This window comes from Oncorhynchus gorbuscha, linkage group LG11 (assembly GCF_021184085.1).
Source record: "Oncorhynchus gorbuscha isolate QuinsamMale2020 ecotype Even-year linkage group LG11, OgorEven_v1.0, whole genome shotgun sequence".
Lineage (NCBI taxonomy): Eukaryota > Metazoa > Chordata > Actinopteri > Salmoniformes > Salmonidae > Oncorhynchus > Oncorhynchus gorbuscha.
In genome coordinates, this window is record NC_060183.1 from 43713816 (window position 1) to 43738021 (window position 24206).

General features: G+C 45.8%; 1 protein-coding gene across 2 annotated transcripts in view; it reads left to right on the forward strand.

The window, feature by feature from the left end:
- Positions 1–14409, forward strand: part of LOC124047798 (rabphilin-3A-like) — a 42568-nt gene extending 28159 nt beyond the window's left edge. For both annotated transcript variants that reach the window (XM_046368109.1, XM_046368110.1), the window contains 15 exons: positions 1407–1553; positions 1850–1979; positions 2514–2600; positions 3127–3382; positions 3501–3692; positions 3882–4046; positions 4546–4625; positions 4788–4862; positions 5368–5477; positions 5726–5852; positions 8502–8558; positions 11160–11305; positions 12611–12692; positions 12827–12923; positions 13101–14409. In XM_046368109.1, the coding sequence (XP_046224065.1) occupies positions 1407–1553; positions 1850–1979; positions 2514–2600; positions 3127–3382; positions 3501–3692; positions 3882–4046; positions 4546–4625; positions 4788–4862; positions 5368–5477; positions 5726–5852; positions 8502–8558; positions 11160–11305; positions 12611–12692; positions 12827–12923; positions 13101–13237 (1888 nt within the window). In that variant the 3' untranslated portion in view covers positions 13238–14409. The remainder of the gene's footprint in view (positions 1–1406; positions 1554–1849; positions 1980–2513; positions 2601–3126; positions 3383–3500; positions 3693–3881; positions 4047–4545; positions 4626–4787; positions 4863–5367; positions 5478–5725; positions 5853–8501; positions 8559–11159; positions 11306–12610; positions 12693–12826; positions 12924–13100) is intronic.
- Positions 14410–24206: the final 9797 nt, after the last annotated feature.

Sequence of the window (24206 nt, forward strand, 5' to 3'; positions counted from 1 at the left end):
ACAACTCCCTACAAAGACAGGAACCTAGAAAGAGACCTAGAGAGGAACCAGGCTCTGAGGGCTGGCCAGTCCTCTTCTGGCTGTGCTGAGTGGAGAGGAACCAGGCTCTGAGGGCTGGCCAGTCCTCTTCTGGCTGTGCTGAGTGGAGAGGAACCAAGCTCTGAGGGCTGGCCAGTCCTCTTCTGGCTGTGCTGAGTGGAGAGGAACCAGGCTCTGAGGGCTGGCCAGTCCTCTTCTGGCTGTGCTAGGTGGAGAGGAACCAGGCTCTGAGGGCTGGCCAGTCCTCTTCTGGCTGTGCTGAGTGGAGAGGAAACAGGCTCTGAGGGGTGGCCAGTCCTCTTCTGGCTGTGCTGAGTGGAGAGGAACGTGACCATTAAGGCCAGATCGTTCTTCAAAATGTTCAAACATTCATTGATGACCAGCAGGGTCAAATAATAATCACAGTGGTTGTAGAGGGTGCAACAGGTCAACACCTCAGGAGTAAATGTCAGTTGGCTTTTCATAGCCAAGCATTCAAAGGTTGAGACAGCAGGTGCGGCAGAGAGAGGGGAGAAGGGGAGAAGGGGGGGGGGGTCGAAACAGCACGTCCGGTGAACAGGTCAGGGTTCAGTACCAATGTTTCCCCAACTATTACAGAAGCAAAGTACCACCAGTTCAAAACCAGTGTAGCACCAGTCCTGTCTGCTCAATAGTCGTTTAGACCCCTGTTTGTCAACACTGGTCCTGGTAACCCACAGCAAATGCTGAAATACACTGATCTAATGCACAGTTTCTCAATCCTGGTCCTGGGACCCAAAGGGTGCCATTTGTTCCCTACTGTACCACTCACACACTTCCTTCAACTAATCAACTCCGCATCAAGCCTTTGACTTGAATCAGGTGTGTAGTGGTAGGGCCAGGATTGAGAAACATTGATCTAAAGCAATAGTTCCCAAACTGCGAGGGGTCGGCGGGGGGTCCCCTGCTGTATCCTACGCGACAGTGTTCTAATCTAGCCGATGATAATGTTGTGTGCCTCTGTGCCAGGGTAGTGGGTTCGATTCCCGGGACCACCCATACGTAGAATGTATGCACACATGACTGTAAGTCGCTTTGGATAAAAGCGTCTGCTAAATGGCATATATTATTATTATATTATTTGCCTGTTCAGTGAAAACATCTAGAGGCATGTTCAGTTACTAGTAGCGGGGTATTGAGCCCTGAGTACTACTCGGTAGTATTGAACCTAGAGTACACATCACTCCAGAGGCGACAGTTGACTTTTCTACATTTGAGTGTGCCGTGTCCTCTGATGTGTGTTTGTCCTCGGATTTGTGCATGTTAGGTCTGTAAGTGTCTGTGCAGGTGTGTCTCTCCTGATGTGTGTGTATGACGTTGTAAGTGTGTGTCCTGTCTCTGTCTGTCAGGTCAGTCAGCAGGATGCACCGGCACAGTGGAGGCCATGGAGGAGGAGGTCCTCAGGAAGTGGAGCTAACAGACGAAGAGAAGGAGATCATCAACAGTGTTCTGGCTCGGGCTGAAACCATGGAGGCCATGGAGCAGGAGAGGATCGGGTGAGACAGAGAGAGAGAGAGAGAGAGAGGGGGGAGTGGGGGGCAAAAATGCGAAAGAGACAAAACTGTGTGTGTGTGTTTGATCTCTCCACTCTATGTGGTTGGCGACCTGTCTGGACAAAAGACAGCATGGCCAGATGGTGAGTCTGGCAGTCTGATGTGTGTTGCGTGTATTTACTGTGTGTGTGTGTGTGTGTGTGTGTGTGTGTGTGTGTGTGTGTGTGTGTGTGTGTGTGTGTGTGTGTGTGTGTGTGTGTGTGTGTGTGTGTGTGTGTGTGTGTGTGTGTGTTCTGCAGGCGTTTTGCCACTAGGTTGGACAGTATGAAGAAGACAGCATGTGGAGATGGTCACTCTCACTGTCTGCTGTGTGGAGAGACGTTTGGCCAGCAGGGAGTCAACTCCGTACTCTGTTCCCACTGCAAGAAGGTAACTAGCACACATAATAGAGCTATGTAGAGAGTCTGGACAGTTATCAGAGGTCCAAGTCCTGTAGGTCTCTGTGGTTTCTCGTCTTCTTTTGTTCGACTTACTACTTCAAGTTGCTTTGAGCAGAGCTGATTCTGTCAGTAGTCTGGTATGTGCTCCTAAATCCTTTCTGTCGCTCTCTTTGTCTAGCTCCCAAACTGTGCCTACATTTGTCCTACACTCTCAGAAAAAAGGGGTTCCAAAAGGATTCTTTAGCTGTCCCCATAGGAGAACCCTTTTGGTTCCAGGTAGAACCCATTTTGGTTCCAGGTAGAACTCTTTTGGGTTCCATGTTTAACCCTCCGGGGGAAAGGGTTCTACACGGAACCCAATAGGGTTCTACCTGGAAGCAAAAAGGGTTCTTCAAAGGGTTCTCCTATTGGTAGAGCCGAAGAACCCTTTCAGGTTCTAGATAGCACCTTTTCTTCTATGAGTGTATCATAAAAATAACTCTGGTTTAAGGTAGTGTGTGTATGTGTGTGTTTCTGCTTGCAGCATATGTGCAGTAAGTGTGGGATTCAGAACAACAGCCGGTCGTCATGTCCTGTGTGGGTCTGTAGGATCTGCAGCGAGCACAAAGAGGTGAGAGAGGAGGGGGAAATAGAGAGAGAGAGATGGAGAGAGGAAAGGAGGGGTGGAATGATAGAGAAACTATAGGTTGAAGACCAAAACAAATGTCGTTTTAATGTATACTCCACGAATACGCCTTCATGTTAATAAATTATTAGAAAAGACTGTGTTTGTTTGTCCCATCACAATCAAAATGTATGGGGGAGAGAAGGGTTCAGCTGTTCAGACTTAATCACACTCGCACTTTATTTTTTGGGTTGGCTTAATCACCCCGTTTCACAGTATTGTTTAGTGCTGACCCTGTGTTCGGTGAAACCGCTCCCCTGGGAACCTTTAATTAAATGGCCCTACCTGTCAGTCCAATGTGAGATAACTCATCTGCTAAGCACGCTACCCCTCCTCTCTCACTACATCTCAATCTCGCTCTCTCCATCAAATGTTCTCTTTCTCTGTCTCTCCCCTCTCCCCCCTTCTCTCTCTACATCTCTTCCTCTCCCTCTCTTTCTCTCTGTCTCTCCATCTCTCTCTCCATGTCTAGATGTTGAAGCGTTCTGGAGCGTGGTTCTTTAAGGGCCAACCCCAGAAAGTCCTCCCTGCTCCCCTGCCCATCTCCAGGCCCAGAGGGACAGGTAGAGAGAGCCCCCGTACCCTGAACCCCACCCATCACCAGCCCAGTACCCAGCCCTATGCCTGTACCCAGACCCAGCCCATCTACCAGCCAGATGCTGGTGCAAAGAACTGCATAGAGCAGCAGGAGCAGCAGGGTGACTGCTGCTCCAACACAGAGAACCAAGGTGAGCAGTGGAAACAAGCATTAAGATTTCACGACTCGTTGGATTTGCATGAGAGGTACATGCAAAAGCTTGTTGGGTATTTCAACATGTCATCTTCCTCTCTCCGATCTTGCCTCAGAGCCCACCGATGAGCCCCCGTACTCCAGCTCAGAGCAACAGGACCCAGAGGGGTATAGCTCTGCTCAGACACTAGGGGGCGTTGCTGTGCAGGAAGAGATGGTGAAGAACCAGTCTAAGTTAGGCTCCAGACCTCCCACAGCCAGGGGGAGAGAGAACACGCCAGCTCCAGCTGACTCAGTCACACCACAGGGTACGATTGTAGGGTCAGCGCGCCCAAATTACAAAATGACGTGTTTTTCCTTACCCACCCTAAAAGCAGTCAATGAATAATAACTGCTTTGGTTTTGTTTACCTACCTGTTACCGCCAACCGCTCAGATGCATAATCCCTTCTACTCACTACTTGAGACTGACTAAATAGCGGCGTTTCTCTACCTCAGCCCATGCGCCCGAGGAGAGCAGACACCCTCACCAGAGGGAGGATAGAGCCCCAACTCCAGTCGGGGAGGAGAAACCCACTCCTGCCCCCAAACCCACCCTGGCAGCACGCCCAGCCCCCGCTCCTGTCGAGGACGATGACAACGAATATGACTCTGATGAATCCAGTAAGTGTGTGTCCTTCGATAACACACGTTCCTTTTTATTGATTTCAGTCACTTCAGACATTTGATGACTTCCTCTACCTTGTCACTAAGCACGACCCTCTACATACCGTGTGCATACAGTCACCATCAGTCTTTATTAGCCCACTGGGAAATTTGGTTCCCAAGTAGGGACATTGTAGACCAACCATATGAAACATATTCTAATACACACACATACACGCTTCCTCTCTGTTCTGTTATTCTCTCTCTCTCTCTCTCTCTCTCTCTCTCTCTCTCTCTCTCTCTCTCTCTCTCTCTCTCTCTCTTTCTCTCTGTCTCTCTGTCTCTCTCTCTCTCTCTCTCTCTCTCTCTCTCTCTCTCTCTCTCTCTCTCTCTCTCTCTCTCTCTCTCTCTCTCTCTGTCTCTCTGTCTCTGTCTCTGTCTCTCTCTCTGTGTGTGTGTGTGTGTTGGTTGTAGGAACCAATCTGAGCATGATGTTCTTTTGTTCTGTCCGCATCAGCCACCCTGGGGTTACTGGAGTTCACTCTGCATTATGAACAGGAGAACAACGCGCTGCACTGCAATATAGTCAAAGCCAAGGTATACACACACACCGCTAGCTTCAGTGACATGCTTGAATGGTTCATCTTTAGGTTGATATTCTCTATTTCTAATCTTCTGCTCTCTCTCTCTCTCTCTCTCTCTCTCTCTCTCTCTCTCTCTCTCTCTCTCTCTCTCTCTCTCTCTCACTCTCTCTCTCAGGGCCTAAAGCCGATGGACTCTAATGGCCTAGCAGACCCTTACGTCAAGCTGCACCTCTTACCTGGAGCCAGTAAGGTAACTTCCAACACTTCTGGTTGTAGTAGGCCTGTTTCTGCTGCCTGTTGACACAGACTTGTATCACTCACAGACGTTCCAAGAGAATAAAGACATTTCAAATGTCATATTATGTCTATATACAGTGTTGTAATGATGTGCAAATAGTCAGCCTTTATCAATAACAAGGCTTTGCTCACTGAGTCTGTACAATCCTTCATTTTGGGTCAGTCACAGTGGCCAGATACTCTGTCACTGTGTACTCTCTGTTTAGGGCCAAATAGCATTCTAGTTTGCTCAGTTTTCTTGTTAATTCTTTCCAATGTGTCAAGTAATCATCTTTTTGTTTTCTCATTATTTTGGTTGGGACTAATTGTGTTGCTGTCGTGGGGCTCTGTGGGGTCTCTCTGTCTCTCTCTCGCTCTCATCTGTCTCCCTGTCTTCTGCTCTATTTCTTCCCTGTCTTCCCCCCTCCCTGTCTTCCCCTCTCCCTGTTCCCCCCTCTCCTCTCTCCCCGTCTCCACAGTCTAACAAGCTGCGTACTAAGACACTGAAGGGCACTCTGAACCCAGTGTGGAATGAGACTCTGGTGTACCACGGTATCACTGACGACGACATGCAGCGCAAAACGCTACGGTAAATACAGGCAGGCTCGTCCATACCACATAACACCTCTGTATGTGTGTCACCCACTGGGTCATCTGAAATGAAAACGTTTACATTGATATTGGCCTAGTTTAGTTCCCTGGCTCTCCATTTACATCAGTTAGATTTCCCTGGGCTAAAGGGAACCTAGAGAATAAAAACTCTTTGGTGATGATACAAAACGATGTAAAAAAATAAAAAAATAAAAAAGAGAATAGACCTCCTCTTCCTTCTTCCAGGCTGTCAGTGAGTGATATGGACAAGTTTGGGCACAATGAGTTCATCGGAGAGACGCGTGTTGCTCTGAAGAAACTCAAAGCCAACCAGAAGAAGAACTATAGTGTGTGTCTGGAGAGGGTGGTCCAGGTAGGATTTACAACAGTGTGTGTCTGGAGAGGGTGGTCCAGGTAGGATTTACAACAGTGTGTGTCTGGAGATGGTGGTCCAGGTAGGATTTACAACAGTGTGTGTCTGGAGATGGTGGTCCAGGTAGGATTTACAACAGTGTGTGTCTGGAGATGGTGGTCCAGGTAGGATTTACAACAGTGTGTGTCTGGAGAGGGTGGTCCAGGTAAGATTTACAACAGTGTGTGTCTGGAGAGGGTGGTCCAGGTAGGATTTACAACAGCGTGTGTCTGGAGAGGGTGGTCCAGGCAAGATTTACAACAGTGTGTGTCTGGAGAGGGTGGTCCAGGTAGGATTTACAACAGTGTGTGTCTGGAGATGGTAGGATTTACAACAGTGTGTGTCTGGAGAGGGTGGTCCAGGTAGGATTTACAACAGTGTGTGTCTGGAGAGGGTGGTCCAGGTAAGATTTACAACAGTGTGTGTCTGGAGAGGGTGGTCCAGGTAGGATTTACAACAGTGTGTGTCTGGAGATGGTGGTCCAGGTAGGATTTACAACAGTGTGTGTCTGGAGATGGTGGTCCAGTTAGGATTTACAACAGTGTGTGTCTGGAGATGGTGGTCCAGGTAGGATTTACAACAGTGTGTGTCTGGAGAGGGTGGTCCAGGTAAGATTTACAACAGTGTGTGTCTGGAGAGGGTGGTCCAGGTAGGATTTACAACAGTGTGTGTCTGGAGAGGGTGGTCCAGGTAGGATTTACAACAGTGTGTGTCTGGATTGGGTGGTCCAGGTAGGATTTACAACAGTGTGTGTCTGGAGAGGGTGGTCCAGGTAAGATTTACAACAGTGTGTGTCTGGAGAGGGTGTTCCAGGTAGGATTTACAACAGTGTGTGTCTGGAGAGGGTGGTCCAGGTAGGATTTACAACAGTGTGTGTCTGGAGAGGGTGGTCCAGGTAGGATTTACAACAGTGTGTGTCTGGAGAGGGTGGTCCAGGTAGGATTTACAACAGTGTGTGTCTGGTAAGATTTACAACAGTGTGTGTCTGGTCCAGGTAAGATTTACAACAGTGTGTGTCTGGAGAGGGTGGTCCAGGTAGGATTTACAACAGTGTGTGTCTGGAGAGGGTGATCCAGGTAGGATTTACAACAGTGTGTGTCTGGAGAGGGTGGTCCAGGTAGGATTTACAACAGTGTGTGTCTGGAGAGGGTGGTCCAGGTAGGATTTACAACAGTGTGTGTCTGGAGAGGGTGGTCCAGGTAAGATTTACAACAGTGTGTGTCTGGAGAGGGTGGTCCAGGTAGGATTTACAACAGTGTGTGTCTGGAGAGGGTGGTCCAGGTAGGATTTACAACAGTGTGTGTCTGAAGAGGGTGGTCCAGGTAGGATTTACAACAGTGTGTGTCTGGAGAGGGTGGTCCAGGTAGGATTTACAACAGTGTGTGTCTGGAGAGGGTGGTCCAGGTAAGATTTACAACAGTGAGTGTCTGGAGAGGGTGGTCCAGGTAGGATTTACAACAGTGTGTGTCTGGAGAGGGTGGTCCAGGTAGGATTTACAACAGTGTGTGTCTGGAGAGGGTGGTCCAGGTAGGATTTACAACAGTGTGTGTCTGGAGAGGGTGGTCCAGGTAGGATTTACAACAGTGTGTGTCTGGAGAGGGTGGTCCAGGTAAGATTTACAACAGTGTGTGTCTGGAGAGGGTGGTCCAGGTAGGATTTACAACAGTGTGTGTCTGGAGAGGGTGGTCCAGGTAGGATTTACAACAGTGTGTGTCTGGAGAGGGTGGTCCAGGTAGGATTTACAACAGTGTGTGTCTGGAGAGGGTGGTCCAGGTAGGATTTACAACAGTGTGTGTCTGGAGAGGGTGGTCCAGGTAAGATTTACAACAGTGTGTGTCTGGAGAGGGTGGTCCAGGTAGGATTTACAACAGTGTGTGTCTGGAGAGGGTGGTCCAGGTAGGATTTACAACAGTGTGTGTCTGGAGAGGGTGGTCCAGGTAGGATTTACAACAGTGTGTGTCTGGAGAGGGTGGTCCAGGTAAGATTTACAACAGTGTGTGTCTGGAGAGGGTGGTCCAGGTAGGATTTACAACAGTGTGTGTCTGGAGAGGGTGGTCCAGGTAGGATTTACAACAGTGTGTGTCTGGAGAGGGTGGTCCAGGTAGGATTTACAACAGTGTGTGTCTGGAGAGGGTGGTCCAGGTAGGATTTACAACAGTGTGTGTCTGGAGAGGGTGGTCCAGGTAGGATTTACAACAGTGTGTGTCTGGAGAGGGTGGTCCAGGTAGGATTTACAACAGTGTGTGTCTGGAGAGGGTGGTCCAGGTAGGATTTACAACAGTGTGTGTCTGGAGAGGGTGGTCCAGGTAGGATTTACAACAGTGTGTGTCTGGAGAGGGTGGTCCAGGTAGGATTTACAACAGTGTGTGTCTGGAGAGGGTGGTCCAGGTAGGAACTACAACAGTGTGTGTCTGGAGAGGGTGGTCCAGGTAGGATTTACAACAGTGTGTGTCTGGAGAGGGTGGTCCAGGTAAGATTTACAACAGTGTGTGTCTGTGAGGGCACTCATCCAGGTCTGGAGACAGTTGTAACCTTTGCATTGTGGATGCAACTGTTAATAATCATGATATAAGTGATTTCACCCCCACTCCCCCGCCCCCTCTCTCCCAGGTGAAGAAGGCAGGAACAGGAGGCTCAGCCCGGGGCATGGCTCTCTACGAGGAGGAGGTAGGACTCGCCTGAGACAGGATTTACACTCAGGATTCACACTTCACGTTCACGCCTAAGATTTACAAAATTGTAGTTGAATGCTGACGTCATATGTATTATTCATTTCCATTGTGTTTAGTAGGAACTTTTCCTGCACCGTTAGGCTTCCTTGCCTTGCTATCTATTGTTGTCTCCACAAGATAAATACCTTTCAAGGATAGGAGGCTGTTGAGGGGAGGACGGCTCATAATAGTGACTGGATTGAAGTGAATCGAATGGTATCAAACACAAGGAAACCATGTGTGTGATGTGTCAATACCGTTCCATTCATTCCATTATTATGAACCCGTCCTCCCCAGTTAAGATGCCACCAGCCGCCTTTATAATATGCATCTCTGTTTCTACTGTGACCTGTGGCCCTGTTCTATATTCCCGAAGGAAATTAGTTTTACTGTCAGAATACCCTTGCACCCAGAGTTGGCCACACATAACTCAGATGACATCACGTACAGTGCCAATTAGAGAGTATTCATAACCTTTGACTTATTCCACATTTTGTTGTGTTACAGCCTAAAATCACAATGGATTAAATAAACACATATTCTCACCCATCTATACACAATGCCCCATAATTACAAAGTCAAAACATGTTGATTGAAAATGAAATAGAGAAATATCTCATTTACATACAGTACGTATTCACACCCCTGAGTCAACACGTTAGAATCACCTTTGGCAACGCTCTGTAAGAGCTTTTGCACACCTGGATTGTACAATATTCGCACATTATTGTTTAAAAAAATTCTTCAAGCTCTGTCAAGATGGCTGTTAATCATTGCTAGATAGCCATTTTCATGTTTTGCAATAGATTTTCAAGCCAATTTAAGTCCAAACTTTAACTAGGCCACACAGGAACATGCAATGTCTTCTCAGTAAGCAACTCCAGTGTATATTAGGCCTTGTGTTTTAGGTTATTGTCCTACTGGAAGGTGAATTTGTCTCCCAGTGTCTGTTGGAAATCAGACTGAACCAGGTTTTCCTCTGGGATTTTGCCTGTGCTTAGCACTACTCCGTTTATTTTAACCTAAAAAAAAAACTCCCTAGTCCAGTGGTCACCAAGCTTTTCTGAGTCAAGAGTCCAAAAGAAAGCTGAGATCTACCACTCAGATTTAAAATAAATAAAAAATAAAAAAACAGAAGCTGACGCAACCTACAGTGAACCTATTAACCTATTAAAACAGTTCCGGAGCAATGAAGTTTGTCCAGTAGGCTATAGGCCCAATGCATTACCACTGCACATTAGCTATGCTTTAATTGCTCTGCCAATGTTGCTCTTCTCATTTTCAGTATATGGTCACACTGGTAATAGATCATTTGTTGTATTACTTGTGAGGTACAGCTGAGTGAGCATAATACTTCGTTTATTTTACTGGACTCCATCTGATGGGAGGGGACATCAGTGAGGCTGCCTCTCACCCAACTCACCATCCCTCTACTCTCCCTCCCTCCGCTGAGAAAAGGGGACACAGTCTTCCAGCTGATGGCGAAACTCAAGACGCACTGAATTATTTCTGCCTCATTCATGGTGTTACTCCTATGACCAGGGGAAGGGAAATATTCCTCAATATTAAAACACTCGCCACCTGGCCAAACTGAGCAATCAGGGGAGAACAGCCTTGATCAGGGAGGTGACCAAGAACACAATGGTCACTCTGACAGAGCTCCAGAGTTCCTCTGTGGAGATGGGAGAACCTTCCAGAAGGGCAACCATCTCTGCAGCACTCCACCACTAAGGCCTTTATGGTAGAGTGGCCAGACGGAAGCCACTCCTCAGTAAAAGGTACTTCATAGCCCGCTTGGAGTTTGCCAAAAGGCACCTAAAGGACTCTCAGACCATGAGAAACAAGATATGATGATATGATGAAACCAAGATTGAACTCTTTGGCCTGAATGCCAAGCATCACGTCTGGAGGAAACCTGGCACCATCTTGCTGTAGGGATGTTTTTCAGCAGCAGAGACTGAGAGATGAGTCAGGATCAAGGGAAAGATGAGTGGAGCAAATACAGAGAGATCCTTGATGAAAACCTGCTCTAGTGCGCTCAGGACCTCAGACTGGGGCGAAGGTTCACCTTCCAACAACCCAAAGCACACAGCCAAGACAACGCAGGAGTGGCTTCGGGACAAGTCTCTGAATGTCCTTGAGTGGCCCAGCCAGAGCCCGGACTTGAACCCGATCAAACATCTTTGGAGAGACCTGAAAATAGCTGTGCAGCGACACTCCCCATCTAACCTGACAGAGCTTGAGAGGATCTGCAGAGAAGCATGGGAGAAACTCCCCAAATACTGAGGAACACAAACATTTCTAAACCTGTTTTTGCTTTGTCATTATTGGGTATTGAGTGTAGATTGATGAGGGAAAAAAACAATTTCATCCATTTTAGAATAAAATGCACTGTACAGTACATGCATGGATTATATATACTGTACATCTCATAAATCTTTGATATGTTAATCTATATGAGAAAAATGTTCTCGTAGTGGATGTAAATCCACTTGCAAATCTTCTTGTCTGTGCGTGTGTGCGTACATTTCTGTGTGTGTGTGTGTGTGTCCTACAGGTAAAGGAGGATGCAGAGGAGAGGGGTCGTATCCTGGTCTCTCTAACCTACAGTACCCAGCAGGGTCGTCTGATAGTGGGAGTGGTGCGATGTGCTCACCTGGCAGCTATGGACTCTAATGGATACTCAGACCCCTTCGTCAAGATGTATGTGTTCTATTAATCTAGCTACACTGTCTGTCTGTCTGTCTGTCTGTCTGTCTGTCTGTCTGTCTGTCTGTCTGTCTGTCTGTCTGTCTGTCTGTCTGTCTGTCTGTCTGTCTGTCTGTCTGTCTGTCTGTCTGTCTGTCTGTCTGTCTGTCTGTCTGTCTGTCTGTCTGTCTGTCTGTCTGTCTGTCTGTCTGTCTGTCTGTCTGTCTGTCTGTCTGTCTGTCTGTCTGTCTGTCTGTATATACAGTGGAGCAAACAAGTATTTAGTCAGCCACTAATTGTGCAAGTTCTCCCACTTAAAAAGATAGAGAGGCCTGTAATTTTCATCATAGGTACACTTCAACTATGACAGACAAAATGAGAGAAAAAATCAGAAAATCACATTGTAGGATTTTTTATGAATTTATTTGCAAATTATGGTGGAAAATAAGTATTTGGTTACCTACAAACAAGCAAGATGTCTGGCTCTCACAGACCTGTAACTTCTTCTTTAAGAGGCTCCTCTGTCCTCCACTCGTTACCTGTATTAATGGCACCTGTTTGAACTTGTTATCAGTATAAAAGACACCTGTCCACAACCTCAAACAGTCACACTCCAAACTCCACTATGGCCAAGACCAAAGAGCTGTCAAAGGACACCAGAAACAAAATTGTAGACCTGCACCAGGCTGGGAAGACTGAATCTGCAATAGGTAAGCAGCTTGGTTTGAAGAAATCAACTGTGGGAGCAATTATTAGGAAATGGAAGACATACAAGACCACTGATAATCTCCCTCGATCTGGGGCTCCATGCAAGATCTCACCCTGTGGGGTCAAAATGATCACAAGAACGGTGAGCAAAAATCTCAGAACCACGCAGGGGGACCTAGTGAATGACCTGCAGAGAGCTGGGACCAAAGTAACAAAAGCCTACCATCAGTAACACACTACGCCACCAGGGACTCAAATCCTGCAGTGCCAGTAGCAAATTAATTACTTAAAAGTCATACAATGTGATTCTCTGGATTTTTGTTTTAGATTCCGTCTCTCACAGTTGAAGTGTACCTATGATAAAAATTACAGACCTCTACATGCTTTGGAAGTAGGAAAACCTGCAAAATCTGCAGTGTATCAAGTACCTGTTCTCCCCACTGTATATATATATATATATTATATTACCTTGATTGCTGATGTTCACCTTCCTCTTCTATGACCCTGTCCTGCAGCCTTAAACATTTGATGGACGGATGGACGGGTGGCTAGATTGATTGGTTGGTTGATTGAATGTGGATTGATTCTCTCTCCTGTGATTGTGACCTGCAGCTTCCTGAAACCAGACATGGGGAAGAAAGCCAAGAACAAGACTCAGATAAAAAAGAAGACGCTGAACCCAGAGTTCAACGAGGTTAATGTCCCCTCATATATATCAATAACAACACAATATCAGGTTCCAGGCCATTGTTTTATTAATACAGAGTGTAATGGCGGTCTGGGTCTTTGCACTGAGCATGGAGTGTGATGGCTGATGTTGTGTTGCAGGAGTTCAGCTATGAGATCAAACATGGTGAGCTGGCCAAGAAGAGCCTGGACATCTCAGTCTGGGACTATGACATGGGAACATCCAATGATTTCATTGGTGAGTTGGGAATTTGACATGGGGCAAATCCAGCATTTTCATTGGTCAGTTGAGAAATCCAACTATTTCATTGGGGAGTTCAGTAACGATGGCAGAATGAATGTACGTTCAATGTTTAGCAAACTATATTGTGCACTTTTAAAGCTGACTTCAAAGTAAAAACCTTCACCCCTTCAGGAGGGTGCCAGCTGGGCATCACAGCCAAGGGGGAATGTCTGAAGCACTGGTACGAATGTCTGAAGAACAAAGACAAGAAGATCGAGCGCTGGCACGTCCTCCTAGATGACAACACCGTTAAAGACACGGACGACTAAGACACGACCTCTTCTTCCTCTTCTCCTCCTCCCTAGATTCATCCACCCCAGGCTGTTTCTATCTTCCTCTCAAATGTTTTATTTTGTCTTCCATTCTTGGTCTTCCGACTTTTAGTAATGTGAACCTGAATTAGCAGCAAAATAAGGGACTCTGTTTTTACAACTTCTTTCTTCGTGTGCTGACAGAATGCTTATTGTATGCATGTACTCATCAACACAGTGTTTACAGTGAAACAAAAAGAACTGCAACACATTATATAGATTACATTATGTAGATGACATCGTCTCTGACCCCCACCCTGGATTGTGCTGTACAGAGTTATGGCATGGTCATAATCTGTGTTCTATACTTCCATACTGTGCTTTTATGACATGGTCATAATCTGTGCCCTATACTTCTACACTGTGCTCTCATGACATGGTCATAATCTGTATTCTATACTTCTGTACTTTGCTCTAAGGACATGGTCATACTCTGTATTATATACTTCTATACTGTGCTCTTATGACATGGTCATAATCTGTGTTCTATACTTCTATACTGTGCTCTTATGACATGGTCAAACTCTGTATTATATACTTCTATACTGTGCTCTTATGACATGGTCATAATCTGTGTTCTATGCTTCTATACTGTGCTCTTATGACAAGGTCATAATCTGTGTTCTATGCTTCTATACTGTGCCCTTATGACATGGTCATAATCTGTGTTCTATACTTCTATACTGTGCTCTCATGACATGGTCATAATCTGTGTTCTATACTTCTATACCGTAACTGCAGGGTACTAGGGTTTGCTCTGACAAAGCATCATCTTCAAGTGGTACTGTATGTACAAACAGTTTGTTAAAAGGAGGATATGATGGATGTTACGGAACATATATTTACATTTACATTTACATTTAAGTCATAAATTGATGTTATTTATGTATGAAGATGTTTACATAGTTAGTATTAGCTGTTTATGTTGATAACATGTCATGTTATTGAAGCAGCTCGCCTAAGAACCATGGGATATCATAGAAACCTGGAATGCACTGATTTAGATATTGCTCTCTATTTCTTTCTTTCTCTCTCTATCTCTGTCTGTCTCTCTATCTCTGTCTGTCTCTCTATCTCTGTCTGTCTCTCTATCTCTGTCTGTCTCTCTGTCTCTCTATCTCTGTCTGTCTCTCTATCTCTGTCTGTCTCTCTATTTCTGTCTCTCTATCTGTCTGTCTACCTGTCTGTCTCTCTATCTCTGTCTGTCTCTCTATCTCTGTCTGTCTCTCTCTCTCTCTGTCTGTCTCTCTGTCTCTTTATCTCTGTCTGTCTCTCTATCTCTGTCTGTCTCTCTATTTCTGTCTCTCTATCTGTCTGTCTATCTGTCTGTCTCTCTATCTCTGTCTGTCTCTCTATCTCTGTCTGTCTCTCTATCACTGTCTGTCTCTCTATTTCTGTCTCTCTATCTGTCTGTCTATCTGTCTGTCTCTCTATCTCTGTCTGTCTCTCTATTTCTGTCTCTCTATCTGTCTGTCTATCTGTCTGTCTCTCTATCTCTGTCTGTCTCTCTATCTCTGTCTGTCTCTATATCACTGTCTGTCTCTCTATCACTGTCTGTCTGTCTCTCTCTCTCTCTGTCTGTCTCTCTGTCTCTCTATTTCTGTCTGTCTCTCTATCTGTCTGTCTCTCTATCACTGTCTGTCTCTCTCTCTCTAGCTCTTTATCACTGTCTGTCTCTCTATCTCTGTATGTCTCTCTACTCTCTATCTCTGTCTCTCTCTCTCTGTCTCTTTCTCTGTCTGTCTCTCTATCTCTGTCTGTCTCTCTATCTCTGTCTGTCTCTCTATCTCTGTCTGTCTGTCTGTCTGTCTGTCTGTCTGTCTGTCTGTCTCTCTCTCTCTCTCTCTCTCTCTCTCTCTCTCTCTCTCTCTCTCTCTCTCTCTCTCTCTGTCTGTCTCTCTTTCTCTGTCTGTCTCTCTATCTCTGTCTGTCTCTCTATTTCTGTATGTCTCTCTCTATCTCTCTAGCTCTTTATCACTGTCTGTCTCTCTGTCTCTCTCTCTCTAGCTCTCTCTCTCTCTCGCAGAGAACAAAGAAATTACTCCAAGCCTGATGAAATACTAAACAATTCTGTCGACATGGTCATATTGCACTGCGCTGCATTTTACTGTGACAGACAGATAACAAATGCGCACAAAATACATGCTGAGCGTGAGCCCTGTCTTGATCATGTGACGTATACATTGATCTGTAGTAGGTTTGATTGCTAGACATTCTCAAATGTGAAATAATCTCTGATAGCGTATGTTAAACAGTAATGCAATATAAAGTCAAATAAAATATGAAAACTGTAAAGGTCTATTGTAATGAACTTGAATATGAAATTTATTTTCAAGTACAGACTAAAGTTGCAGATGTTTTGTGGCTATACTACATACACATTGTGTACAGTATTTGCCTTCTGCCACTGTTCATACTCACACTCTTGGGAGAGAGCATGCAAAGGATTAATGCATAAACATTCTGTGAAATTCCCTCATTTTATAGCAGCATCTGTGACATGGAAGGATATTTTTATGAATCAGGTGAGGTTGTGAATTAGGTGAAGTTGTGAATTAGGTGAGGTTGTGAATCAGGTGAAGTTGTGAATCAGGTGAGGTTGTGAATCAGGTGAGGTTGTGAATCAGGTGAGGTTGTGAATCAGGTGAGGTTTGAGAACCAGCGGTCTGAGTAGACAAGCAGTGGGAGACAGGTGGACTTTGGCTCTCTTGATAGACCTATTATTAGGGGTGGCAGGTAGCCTAGTGGTTAGAGTGTTGGGCCAGTAACCGAAAGGTTGCTGGATTGAATCCCCAAGCTGACAAGGTAAACATCTGTTTTTTCTTCCCCTGAACAAGGCAGTTAACCCACTGTTCCCCAGTAGGCTGTCATTGCAAATAAGAATTTGTTCTTAACTAAATAAAGGTAAAACAGTTTTGAATCTCTTCTTCAATGGACCTGTTGGCCCAGACATATGTCACTTTAGACTTGAACTCCACTGTGCACCTTGCAGTATAGGCTTATTTATTTTACTAGGCAAGTCAGTTAATAAGAACTTCTTATTTACAATGACGGCCTATACCAGCCAACGCTGGGCCAATTGTGCATCACCCTATGGAACTCCCAATCACGGCCAGTTGTGATACAGACTGGATTCGAACCAGGGTGTCTGTAGTGACACCACCAGCACTGAGATGGAGCACCTTAGACCACTGCGCCACTCAGGAGCTATACCATCACCCACTGCAAAAAAAGGGTGCTTTGTGTTCTATATACAGTAGAACCTTTTTGTAGGCCATACAGTGCATTCAGAAAATATTCCCACCCCTTGACTTTTTCCACATTTTGTTACGTAACAAAGTTATTCTAAAATTGATTACATTGCTTATTTGTTCTCATCAATCTACACACACTAACCCATAATGACAAAGCAAAAACAGGTTTTTGGAATTGTTTACAAATGTAAAAAAAAAAAAAAAAAAATTTTAATCACATTTACATAAGTATTCAGACCCTTTACTCAGCACTTCAACTTTGTTGAAGCTCCTTTGGCAGCGATTACAGCCTCGAGTCTTCTTGGTATATGATGCTACAGGCTTGGCACACCTGCAGTTGGGGAGTTTCTCTCATACTTCCCTGCAGATCCTCTCAAGCTCTGTCAAGTTGGATGGGGAGCGTCGCTGAACAGCTATTTTCAGGTTTCACCAGAGAAGTTCAATCGGGTTCAAGTCCTGGCTCTGGCTGGGCCACTCAAGGATATTCAGAGACTTGTCCCGAAGCCCCTCCTGCGTTGTCTTAGCTGAGTGCTTAGGGTCGTTGTCCTGTTGGAAGGTGAATCTTCACACCAGTCTGAGGTCCTGAGCGCTCTGGAGCAAGTTTCCATCAAGGATCTCTCTGTATTTTGCTCTGTTCATCGTTCCCTCAAACCTGACTAATCTTCCCAGTCCCTGCCACTGAAAAACATCCCCACAGCATGATGCTGCCACCACCATGCTTCACCCTAGGGATAGTACCAGGTTTCCTCCAGACGTGACGCTTGGCATTAAGGCCAAAGTGTTCAATCCTGGTTTCATCAGACCAGAAAATCTTGTTTCTCATTGTCTGAGAGTCCTTTAGATGCCTTTTGGAAAGTGGGCTGTCATGTGCCTTTTACTGAGGAGTGGCTTCCGTCTGGCCACTCTACCATAAAGACCTGATTGGTGGAGTGCTGCAGAGATGGTTGTCCTTCTGGAAGGTTCTCCTATCTCCACAGAGGAACTCTGGAACTCTGTCAAAGTGACCATTGGGTTCTTGGTCACCTCCCTGACCAAGGCCCTTCTCCCCTGATTGCTCAGAATTCTGTCTAGGAGCTCTACGGACAATTCCTTCGACCTCATGGCTTGTTTTTTCCTCTGACATGCACTGTCAACTTTGGATAGACAGGTGTGCGCCTACCCAAATCATGTCCAATCAATTGAATTACCACAGGTGGACTCCAATCAAGTTGTAAAAACATCTCAAGGATGATCAATGGAAACAGGATGCACCTGAGCTCAATTTCGAGTCTCATAGCAAAGGGTAAGGTAATTTCTGTTTTTATTTTTAATAAATTAGCAAAATTCTAAAAAAAACTGTTTTCGATGTATCATTATGGGGTTTTGTGTGTAGATTGATGAGGAAATGTTTTTTATTTTAATACATTTTAGAACAACGCTGTAAGGTAAAACAAAAAAAATAGAAAAAGGAAAGGGGTCTGAATACTTTGCGAATGCACTGTATATGAAGAGATCCGTAGAACCCTTTTTCGTTCCATATATAGCACCATTTCTTCTACACAATAAAAACAAATGGTTCCATAATCTATGCAGTGTAAAATACTTTTTTTTGTCTTGTAACGATAGCGGCCCCTTTTTGGTGCTATACGGAACCCTTTTTTAAAGTTCTGGACTATAATTACAGCCAACAAGACACAGCTTCCTCCGACATAACAATCAAACCCATCACCCCTCCTCCCCCAGTTTTCTGACCGTCCTGGTAAACGGTTTAATGTAAGTCCACTGTTGTACTGTAAACTCTGTGTGCTTCCGTTAAGCTCTCGAACGGTTACCCTGCGCGCAGCCGTTGAAGAGGCCTCTGAGATACACACAAAGACAAGGGTGGACAGGAGGCACTGGGCGTTGTTGATGAGGAGGATGGTTATGATGCCAGGTCATCGGCATTCCAGAATCCTCTCGGAGACAGTTCCAGGTTGGTGACCCAGGTGTACCAAAACGTGGTTTCATCATGCCTGGAACACTTTGGTGCAGCTCAGTGAACAAGGTGGCAACCTATGAGGATTTAGGTAGGTGGTTGGTGTTGTATCCAACATGTGCCCTTCTCAGATTTGGTTCCCCTTTTAATAATATTATCTAGTTTATAATTGTATGAGGTATTAAAACTAGAATGTGATTGATGATGATAATTCGTGTGCCCATTAGTTTTTCCCCTGTTTTGCTTCACAAAATGTCAGTTAGCCGAACCTGGTCTCTTGTTGTTGTTGCGGCTGTTGCTGACTATCTCTTGCCTGTCTTCCTGTGACAGGTGTGTTTGCACAGACAGTCTTTGCTGCAGGGAGCATGACCAGTGTCAGGACACCATCCTGTCATTCGAGACCAACTGTGGAGTCTTCAACAAAAACGCACTCTTAAATGTTGTTGTTTTTTGACATCATTGTAAACCTGCCACACACTATACCATACATTTATTAAACATAAGAATGAGTGCGAGTTTTTGTCACAACCTGGCTCGTGGGAAGTGATAAAGAGCATTTTATTTGCTCTTTATTTATCCATCTTACATATAAAACCATGTGAGTAACTCACCACAAGTTAATGAGAAGGGTGTGCTTGAAAATATGCACATAACTCTGCAACGTTGGGTTGTATTGGAGAGAGTCTCAGTCTTTTTCCACACCCAGTCTGTGCCTGTATTTAGTTATCATGCTAGTGAAGGCCGAGAATCCACTCTCACATGGGTACCTGGTTGCAAAGGGCATCAGTGTCTTAACAGCACGATTTGCCAAGACAGGATACTCTGAGCGCAGCCCAATCCAGAAATCTGGCAGTGGCTTCTGATTAAATTGTATTTTCACAGAAATGCTTGTTGCAATTTCGATGAGGCTCTGTTTTTCAGATGTCGGTAAGTGGACTGAAGGCAAAGCATGAAAGGGATAATGAATCCAGTTGTTTGTGTCATCAGTTTCGGGAAAGTAACTACATAATTGCGCATCCAACTCACTCAGGTGCTTCGCTATACCACATTTGACATTGTCTGTAAGCTTAAGTTCATTTGTACACAAAAAAAATTGAAATGGTGGAAAGACCTGTGTGTTGTCCTTGTTAATGCAGACAGGGAAGAGCTCCAACTTCTTAATCATAGCCTCAATTTTGTCCCGCACATTGAATATAGTTTGGGAGAGTCCCTGTAATCCTAGATTCAGATTGGCCCGTCATGTAAGAAATTGGTCATCATGCAAGCGGTCAGACAAGTAAAATTATGATCAGTAAAAGAACGTGCCAATACTTTGCCCCTTGATAACCAGCACACTTCTGTATGTTTTAAAAGCGTTGCCTGGTCGCTGCCCATATCATTGCAAAGTGCAGAAAATACATGAGAGTTCAGGGGCCTTGCTTTAACAAAGTTAACCATTTTCACTGCAGTGTCCAAAACATCTTTCAAGCTATCAGACATTCCCATGGCAGCAAGAGCCTCTCGGTGGAATCTGCAGTGTACCCAAGTGGCATCGGGAGCAACTGCTTGCATGTGCGTTACCACTCCACTATGTCTCCAGATTCAGATACCAACACATCTTGACCACCAAAGTCCATTTGATGTCACAAAGCTGTCCAGTACTTAAAAAATATCCTCTCCTGTTGTCCTGTTTCCAGTGGTTTGCAGAAGAGGATGTCTTCCTTAATTGACCCCCCCCCCCCCATAAACGTAACAGACATATACCAGGAGCTGTGCCAGGCCCGCCACGTCTGTTGACTCATCCAGCTGTAAGAGACATATACCAGGAGCTGTGCCAGGCCCGCCACGTCTGTTGACTCATCCAGCTGTAACAGACATATACCAGGAGCTGTGCCAGGCCCGCCACGTCTGTTGACTCATCCAGCTGTAACAGACATATACCAGGAGCTGTGCCAGGCCCGCCACGTCTGTTGACTCATCCAGCTGTAACAGACATATACCAGGAGCTGTGCCAGGCCCGCCACGTCTGTTGACTCATCCAGCTGTAACAGACATATACCAGGAGCTGTGCCAGGCCCGTCACGTCTGTTGACTCATCCAGCTGTAACGGACATATACCAGGAGCTGTGCCAGGCCCGCCACATCTGTTGACTCATCCAGCTGTAACAGACATACCAGGAGCTGTGCCAGGCCCTCCATGTCTGACTCATCCAGCTGTAATGCATAGAATTCACTGGCTTGTATGCGAAGCAGTACTTGTTTCAAAACATCTCCTGCCATGTCACTGATGTGTCGTGAAACAGTGTTGTTTGATGAAGGAATTGTCTGTATCGTTTTTTTGGCCTTTTCCCCCAGCATTGTCCAAGCCATATCCGCGGCAGCAGGAAGAAGTAAGTCCTCCACAATAGTATGTGGCTTGCCTGTCCTAGCCACTCTGTAACTCACCATATAAGACGCTTCTAGCCCCTTCTTATTAACGGTATATGTTACTTTTATACATGTCTTATACTCAAGTCGTCTCAATTCATGCTCAAAAAAACTCCTGTGGCTTATTTTTCAAATGGGCATTTCTTGGTTCTAAATGCCTGCACAAGAGTGAAGGTTTCATTGAGTTGTGAGATAGTACTTTTGCACATATATAACACATTGTGGCTGAGGAAAAGCACTACTCCCAATATAAGTGAACCCCAAATCAATGTATTTCTCATCATATTTGTGCCTCTTCGATGGTCCAACGTCTATGTCTGTTGTTCGGTGCTTTCCAGGGTAAGGGGGCAGTAGCTCTTTGGCTGCATCAGATTCCTAAAGTGTTCATGCTAGCTGGGCTAACAACAAATGTAGAATTACTGATGCTAGCATTGGATGTGCTCGTGGAAGCAGAACAATGTGTGTAGTCGAAATGGGCAGGTGTAATACTGCTTGTAGTAGCAGTACTACCAGTAGAGCTGGTATGTGTCTCTATGGATGCAGGCCTCACTTTTTTTTAACCATTTATCAATTTTCAAGCAAACGGAATGAGCAGAAGCTACGTTTGGCTACATACGGAGCGTTAATGGAAGTTCATTATTTGACTAGGCTACCTGTATTTGACATTGTGTTGTTATTTCGCTGAACACTAGATGGTTTCATTTAATTTTTGGCAGTGAAACGAAGCCACTCAGGCGAGACAAAAACCTCATCCAAATGTATAGACCCGTAGGAAAATCCCATTTTGATTTGGCGTACCCCCGCAAAGCTCAACGACATTGCGCGTAGCCCAGTTTGGGAATACCTGCTCTACAGGGAGCCAGGTTTTCCTGTGTCTACCCTTCTCAATGGCAAGGCTGTGCTCACCGAGCCTGTACTTTGTGAAGGTTTTTTTCTAAGGTTTTGATCAGTAACCACGGTTAAATAGTTAGCCACGGTGCACTGTCAATTTAGGGCCAGATAGCACTGCATTTTACTCTGTGCTTGTGCTTGTGTTTCTCAATAAGTAATGTAGTTTTGTTTTGATTGTCTTGTAATTTGGTTTATTCTGATTGACTGGATATTCTGGTCCTGAGCCTTCAGTGTGTTATGAGGACAGGTTTGTGAACTCAGCTGCAGGACCAGCTAGATGAGGGGACTCTTTTCTTTGCTCAGCTCTTGGCATTGCAGGGCGTGGTAATGATATGAGAGGGGGTCACTGTATTTTAGTTCCAAAACTTAATTGCACTTTTTTGAGTTTTTATTATTAGTGGATATTGGCCTAATTCTGCCCTGCATGCATTGTTTGTAGTTTTCCTCTGGACATGTAGGACATTCTTACAGAACTCTGCATACTGGGTTTCAATTGGGTGTTTGTCCAATTGGGTTCAATCTTGTTTAGCAAGTGAACCCCACATCTTGCTGCCATAAAGTGAAATTGGTTCAATGACACATTGAATTAGTTTGAGCCGAATTCTGTTACCGTGAATCTCATTAGGAAGCTTCTGCCTTTTCTCTGAAAATACCTTCCTTCTTTTTTTCCTTCTCTGTATTCACATAAGCCTTATATAATATATATATATAATTATACTTATATAATGATACAGTTCAGACTATTATTGTGTTAACATTTGTGTTGTTGTGTAGAGGTTCCACAGGTGTATTGAAAGCTCTTACACATCTAGCTCTGAATCTACTGATAGTTATTGAGGAAACAATGTACTTTCTATGCCTGTGATATGTGGTTTTGATAGCTATCTTAAGATGAATGCACTGTGTAAGTGGCTCTGGATGAGAGTGTCTGCTAAATGACTCAAATGATAATGCATATCAGACGTGGTGGGATAGAAACCTTCTTTAAACTGCTGAAGTTGAACTGCTTTGGCTTCTCCCACCGACCACAGTGCTCTCAGAGGAACTGCTTTGGCTTCTCCCACCGACCACAGTGCTCTCAGAGGAACTGATTTGGCTTCTCCCACCGACCACAGTGCTCTCAGAGGAACTGCTTTGGCTTCTCCCACCGACCACAGAGATCTCAGAGGAACTGCTTTGGCTTCTCCCACCGACCACAGAGATCTCAGAGGAACTGCTTTGGCTTCTCCCACCGACCACAGTGCTCTCAGAGGAACTGCTTTGGCTTCTCCCACCGACCACAGTGCTCTCAGAGGAACTGCTTTGGCTTCTCCCACCGACCACGGTGCTCTCAGAGGAACTGCTTTGGCTTCTCCCACCGACCACGGTGCTCTCAGAGGAACTGCTTTGGCTTCTCCCACCGACCACGGTGCTCTCAGAGGAACTGCTTTGGCTTCTCCCACCGACCACGGTGCTCTCAGAGGAACTGCTTTGGCTTCTCCCACCGACCACGGTGCTCTCAGAGGAACTGCTTTGGCTTCTCCCACCGACCACGGTGCTCTCAGAGGAACTGCTTTGGCTTCTCCCACCGACCACGGTGCTCTCAGAGGAACTGCTTTGGCTTCTCCCACCGACCACGGTGCTCTCAGAGGAACTGCTTTGGCTTCTCCCACCGACCACGGTGCTCTCAGAGGAACTGCTCTGGCTTCTCCCACCAACCACGGTGCTCTCAGAGGAACTGATTTGGCTTCTCCCACCGACCACAGTGCTCTCAGAGGAACTGCTTTGGCTTCTCCCACCGACCACGGTGCTCTCAGAGGAACTGCTTTGGCTTCTCCCACCGACCACGGTGCTCTCAGAGGAACTGCTTTGGCTTCTCCCACCGACCACGGTGCTCTCAGAGGAACTGCTTTGGCTTCTCCCACCGACCACGGTGCTCTCAGAGGAACTGCTTTGGCTTCTCCCACCGACCACGGTGCTCTCAGAGGAACTGCTCTGGCTTCTCCCACCGACCACGGTGCTCTCAGAGGAACTGCTCTGGCTTCTCCCACCGACCACAGTGCTCTCAGAGGAACTGCTTTGGCTTCTCCCACCGACCACAGTGCTCTCAGAGGAACTGCTTTGGCTTCTCCCACCGACCACGGTGCTCTCAGAGGAACTGCTTTGGCTTCTCCCACCGACCACGGTGCTCTCAGAGGAACTGCTTTGGCTTCTCCCACCGACCACGGTGCTCTCAGAGGAACTGCTTTGGCTTCTCCCACCGACCACGGTGCTCTCAGAGGAACTGCTTTGGCTTCTCCCACCGACCACGGTGCTCTCAGAGGAACTGCTCTGGCTTCTCCCACCGACCACGGTGCTCTCAGAGGAACTGCTTTGGCTTCTCCCACCGACCACAGTGCTCTCAGAGGAACTGCTTTGGCTTCTCCCACCGACCACGGTGCTC